Source organism: Triplophysa rosa, linkage group LG1 (assembly GCF_024868665.1).
Source record: "Triplophysa rosa linkage group LG1, Trosa_1v2, whole genome shotgun sequence".
Classification (NCBI taxonomy): Eukaryota; Metazoa; Chordata; class Actinopteri; order Cypriniformes; family Nemacheilidae; genus Triplophysa; species Triplophysa rosa.
Window position 1 is genome coordinate 7,934,056 of NC_079890.1, and position 6,000 is coordinate 7,940,055.

The 6,000-nt window shown below is 40.3% G+C and overlaps 1 protein-coding gene across 2 annotated transcripts; it reads left to right on the plus strand.

Moving 5' to 3' along the window:
* Nucleotides 1-264: 264 nt before the first annotated feature.
* On the plus strand, nucleotides 265-5,439 carry zfta (zinc finger translocation associated). 2 transcript variants are annotated; one of them, XM_057339077.1, is made up of 5 exons: nucleotides 265-723; nucleotides 1,504-1,920; nucleotides 2,837-3,178; nucleotides 3,269-3,700; nucleotides 4,012-5,439. In XM_057339077.1, exons 1-5 carry the CDS (start codon nucleotides 597-599, stop codon nucleotides 4,485-4,487), a joined length of 1,794 nt encoding a protein of 597 aa, XP_057195060.1. In that variant the 5' UTR covers nucleotides 265-596; the 3' UTR covers nucleotides 4,488-5,439. The 2 variants fall into 2 exon arrangements, with proteins under 2 accessions (XP_057195060.1, XP_057195067.1); XM_057339084.1 differs by having other exon boundaries at nucleotides 1,567-1,920.
* The last annotated feature ends 561 nt before the right edge of the window (nucleotides 5,440-6,000 follow it).

A 6,000-nucleotide genomic window follows, 5' to 3' on the forward strand; every position in this document is an offset into this window, starting at 1 on the left:
TGACCCGTATGTTATGTCATAAATGGTTGTCACACACATTTTAGGTCTGGTAATACATGCACCATGTGAAAATACAAAATATATTTAAAATACGTCTACTTTGTGATAGATAAATAAATGGCATAGATATTAAATTAAATTTACGTACAAAATAAATTATTCTGGCTACATTCGCATGGGCCCCATGGTGCAATAGTAGCCGCATGACAGCTGCTACTGTCTCTTTAAATTTACCCAGGAGCCCCTAAAGGAGCCCCAGGGGCCCCTAGCTCGGCTCTCCACCCTGAAGACAAGCAGAACATCTAAATACATACCGGAGACCGCCTTAAGTCAACAACCACATGACAGGTCCTAACAACTTAGATCTGAATGCGATTCATACCGAGACGTTTAAAGTTAAGTTTAGCTGAACCAAACACAAAGCAGCGGTGAGGGATTCAGTGCAGAGACATATACTGCACACGTTGTAATGTGTTAGTGCTTGTTGCAGACATTTATTCAACCGCCCGACGAATGCATCTACAAAAGCCTCTGGCTGTGGCATTGCTACGTACAAGAGGTGGGAGTCCTGTGCGGTAAAATAACGTCTCACAGGTATGGAGGAAAATGAGTCCACAGAGTCCGTGTACAAAGCTGAGCAGACAGAATGTCGCTCTTTAGTAATAAAAGCGGAGAAGAGGGAGGCGACATCGCAGCGGGAAAACTTGGAAGACCTCCAAGCTGGTAAATGTTTAAGTTTGATCGTTAGTTCCGATTGCTTTCATTTTGTAGTGTGAAACCCCATGAACAATAGCGCGTAACTCCATGGCCCCTAGCCGTACGGGCTCCACTATAAACAAAGGCAAAATTACCATGCTGTAAGTGTTATGTGAGGCGCTGTCGCCACCTACCGGAAAATCTGAAAAATTAAGATGCTGCCGAATTAACGTACTAAACTGTGTATTCTATTGCTTTTGAATTTGAATGAAGTTAAATGTGCTGTTGTCATATAATTCTAACTGAGATGTCGTTTACTATAATAGCAACATTTTTATGATTTATATAATAAATAATTGCATATTTTTAGTAGTAAGGAATATTTAGGATTTTTACGACTTCACAAAAATGGGGCTGTCAATATATATTTGGTTTATTGTTAATCTCTTGTCATTATAAGTATTTTTGGGTAGTTCTTCAACTATACATTTGGCAATCTGAACGTTCTTAAAACACACTTCAGTTTGTTTTTTAGTTGTCTATTATACATGCATCACATTTCTGAGAGGCTAAAGAAACAAAAAAGCTTTCAGTTCCAATATCTGAGATGCCTCAGTTATCCTCTACCGAAATATGCCTCTCAGGGAAATAAATTCCATAAATTAATTGATGCCTCTCAGGGAAATAAATTCCATAAATTAATTGATGCCTCTCTTTTTATTTTCTCTCCAGTTGAAGAGGATGTAACCAATTGTCTCACATCTCATGATATCCAAGAAAGTCAAAATATGTTTGTATGCTCCCCAGGAACCAGCTACTGGTGTGTCTCAGAGAGTGCAGATTCTCCTTTGCTTCTGTCTCCTGTCCCAGGGCCATCGATAAAGGAACCCCCTCCAGTAAAACCCACTCCTGGACGAGACCACCGGCGCTATTACCATGAGTACTGGCGCAGCGAGTACCTCATGGACTTTGACTGGCAAAGACATGGGATGATATGCATGGTGTGCGGCAGCTCTTTGGCAACCCTGAAGTTAAGCACCATCAAGAGACACATCAGACAGAAGCACCCTTACTCTCTGCTTTGGAGCGAGTCAGATAAAGAGGTGATCAGATCGGGGTGGGAGAGTCACTTGAGTCTGGAGAACAGACAGAGGTCAATATGCTCTAATCCAGACAATGCCCCAGAGTCAGAGGAGTTGTTGGATGTTGAGATGCACCCTGCAGGTCTGTGTGTTTATTGACAGTATATACTGTACCATACTGCCTTTTTTTATTTACTAAATATATTATATTATTATATTTATACTCTGACAGGATGGTTTTGATTACTTTAACAGTGTACTACAGTATGCAATCATCATTTATTTGTAAAAAAAACACATTTAAATAATTAAAAATAAAAATGTGAAAAATATGCACACATTACAGTAAAGAGGAGGAAAACATAATTGTCATTAAAATATAAACCGTTTCATCGGAAGCGGGCGCGCCTGACACGCAGTTAACTTCCGGTTTGTGTGGCTAGTGTTTAATATAAATATTTTATTAAATTGATTTTAGTATTAATTTGTATTATTATTTTATTTTATAATAATTGTATAAATAAACGATTTATTGAATTTTGTTGTATGTTCATTTAATGAAATAAACAATTTAAAGAAACCGTATGGTACATTGACATCTAGCGGTTGAGCTTGGTATCACAGTCTAAATTCAAAATATTGGAGAGACAAGTTTAGCCAAGTAACGGATCTTCTCGGTTTCTTTTGATTGTTATCAGAAATAATCTACAGGCACTCTATTGTTTGTGAATGTGTACCGGAGGTTAACTGCATCCCACAAACGCGCGCATTCGCAGTAACGGTTGTTTATGTTGTCACTTTGAAACCGCCTATAGAGACATGTCTTTATGTCCCTAAAATAGGCTTCATGTTTATCTTCAGGCCAACATGCATTTTTTTTCACAAGAGAAATGGTTTACTATGTTTTTACCTGAAGAGTGCAGCTCAGACTTATTGCTAGGCTTTGCATCAAAGCACTACTGTATTAATAAGCCAGTGATTCTGCTGTGGTAGTGCCTGAAACTTTAAACAATTTAAGACTTTGTTCTCTATAGATATCTACTCTTTTGTCATTCTAGGCAATCCTGGAAGAGCTGTCACTCCAGCTTCTCCATCCCAGTCTGGGTTTAGCAGGGTCACACCCTCTCCACCTGCCTCCTCTGTCCAGGAACTCCCAGGCCCCACAACTGAGGTGTTGGAGCGCTACCTGAATGACTCGTTGCATGCCTGGTTCCGTCAGGAGTTACTGATGGAATACCAGGCAGAGGCGGGTCGCCTGGTATGCATGGTATGCAGCTCCCTGTTGCCTTCACTCCAACTGGATCACATTAAGAGTCATGTGCTGAATCTGCATCCAAATTCTCTGTTGTTTAGCGCAGAGGAAAAGCACTCCATCCTGCAGACCTGGGCCAAGACACACGGTGGGGGCAAGACTGTCTGTCTGTCTGTCAATCTAAATTAGACAACATTGCTTACTACCTTCATGTTTTTCTCTTCTATTTGTTGAGCAGAATCAGATTTTTTACAAGATGTCAAATTGGAGCAACATACTGAAAACATAGATGGCTCAGCCCAGTTTTTTCCTCTGGACGTGGATCACCCCCAGAAAAACTTAGGGAGTTACTCACGAGTAGATGAGAATCCATTAGATTCTGACCAGAGAGCTCAGTCTCAACGCTTACCCATAAAAAGAAGACTGAAATACGGCAGTCCTTGGCGTCTCCGTCTGGATTATTTAGTGGCGTATGGTCCTCCGGATAATCCACACTGCTACTGTATGGTGTGTTCTGAGCACGTGCCTGTGCCAAGGGTCAGCAACTTCCGTAAGCACATTCAGGCGTGCCATCCAGAAACAAGTGGCCTTAGTCGGAATGAGAGAGATGCTGTGATCAGGGCCTGGACGAAGAAGGAGAATATCGATTCCGCTATGCCGAAGGAGGATGGTAAATACAGATTCAAAGTTTACTGAACACAAATTCAATTGTACTGTACATGGCTATGATTCACCTTGTACTAAACTATTTCTATTTTTAATATTTATTATTTATTATTTGAATCTATTACTTTTGCTACTGTATCTTTAAGACATCTGTATGTCAATGACCTAAGATTTACCAGCCTCTTTGCATGTAAAACTTCTGAAGTAGTTCATACTTCTATTTCAAGGTGAAGTGTCTGATAATGATTAGGTCTGATTTTTGATATGTATGTTAAAATACATCTAATGTGTTTATCTCTCTTTCATTTTTTTAAGACCTGCACAGTGGAACTGTTACTGTGAACACAGTTATTAATGCACAAGATTCACCTGTGAAAATCACAGAGCAAGGAGGCATCAAAATGGAAGAAAATGAGAGCACAAATATTACACCCTCAACACAGACAACAGGGCGGAACAGGCATTATCCAGGTAAGGACCAGCGGCGCAATTATCAGGCACGCTGGCGGATCGATTTCCTAATGGACTATGACTGCAGGAGGCATGGATTGATCTGCATGGTGTGTGGTGCTATGCTCGCTACACTTAAAGTCAGCACGATCAAAAGACATGTGCTACAGCTGCATCCTCACTCGCTGGAATACAGCCCAGAAGAAAAGCAGCTTGTCCTGCTTAGCTACAACCAGATCTCCCTGCATTTTCATTCTGACGACTGTTTTTTGGGATCAAACCACAGTCATAAAGAAAATGCTAATGTTAATTCAGTACTGACTTTGAATCAGGGGACTTAACTGGAAGAAAGAGGTAGGAATGTGTTTTTGACATCCTGTTCATTATGTCCTTCACTCCGAAAGTTTGCTGCAGGATTTTTAAAAAAAAGTTTTTGAAAAAGGGTTCAAGGATATTTGAAATTTGCCTCCAACAAAGTGAATAAACAAACTGAAATGATCAAGTAATAAAATATAATTTATACTTTACTTACTTTTAAAGTGAAGTGAAGAAACAACCAGCATCACATAAGCATAATGTTTAAATAGAATTTGAAATGTTTTCAAGAGGTGTTTTTGCTGAATAAAATAAAGCTCTGTTTTGTATAACAGACTGTGACAAGACATTTGATATTGTGCATTAAAGTCGCAGTGTGGGATTGTTAGTGGCCACTAGTGGTGAGTTTGAGAATCGCAACCAACCTCTCAGTCCTCCGCTCACCCATCCCTTTCGAATCACGACGGTGGCCGCCACAGTACAAAAGATGTTGTCTGCTGAGACAGCAGATAGTAGCCATTCAAGCAACGATGTTTCTTTACAAAGGTAAATAAAGAAAATATAGGTTTGGGCCGATAGATGATGCCACCGTCCATTGCCGATGGCTGACAGACATCACGATGTTGAGCCGGCATCGTGATTCTAACAAATGTTTCACGCGTTTGTCCATGTAGCCCATGTTGTATAAATTGGACGCGTGTCCGCGCTACCCGCGATGTATAAAGACGACGCATTTCCGCGCAGCCCGTGATGTATAAAGACGATGCATTTCCGGCGCAGTCCGTGATGTATAAAAGAGGACGCGTGTCCGCACAGCCTGCAATGTATAAAGATTCTCCTCACTTTATAACGCCGCAGGGCGATGTCATTGTCCATCGCTATGTTTCACTGTCGCCCAACCCTAAGAAAATATATTAACGAAAGTAACCATTTAATCTGTATGCTATTGCGAAAGTTATTGTTATATTTCTATAATTGTGTCAATGTTTTATTCGCTGATTTTAGCTAGATTTCTAAACATATTTATGAAACATATTTACGCTTTAGAGCTGTTTGTGTGATAAGGGCTATATATATATATATATATATATATATATATATATATACACCCACCTAAAGGATTATTAGGAACACCTGTTCAATTTTCAGGATAATGCAATTATCTAATCAACCAATCACATGGCAGTTGCTTCAATGCATTTAGGGGTGTGGTCCTGGTCAAGACAATCTCCTGAACTCCAAACTGAATGTCAGAATGGGAAAGAAAGGTGATTTAAGCAATTTTGAGCGTGGCATGGTTGTTGGTGCCAGACGGGCCGGTCTGAGTATTTCACAATCTGCTCAGTTACTGGGATTTTCACGCACAACCATTTCTAGGGTTTACAAAGAATGGTGTGAAAAGGGAAAAACATCCAGTATGCGGCAGTCCTGTGGGCGAAAATGCCTTGTTGATGCTAGAGGTCAGAGGAGAATGGGCCGACTGATTCAAGCTGATAGAAGAGCAACTTTGACTGAAATAACCACTCGTTACAACCGAGG

What these genes read in the sequence shown, in the direction of transcription:
- zfta (XM_057339077.1), top strand. Translation starts at nt 597, where the DNA reads ATGGAGGAAAATGAGTCCACAGAGTCCGTGTACAAAGCTGAGCAGACA. An exon ending in TGTTGAGATGCACCCTGCAG is followed by an intron (nt 1,921 to 2,836) that starts GTCTGTGTGTTT and finishes TTGTCATTCTAG; the next exon opens with GCAATCCTGGAAGAGCTGTC. An exon ending in GACCTGGGCCAAGACACACG is followed by an intron (nt 3,179 to 3,268) that starts GTGGGGGCAAGA and finishes TTTGTTGAGCAG; the next exon opens with AATCAGATTTTTTACAAGAT.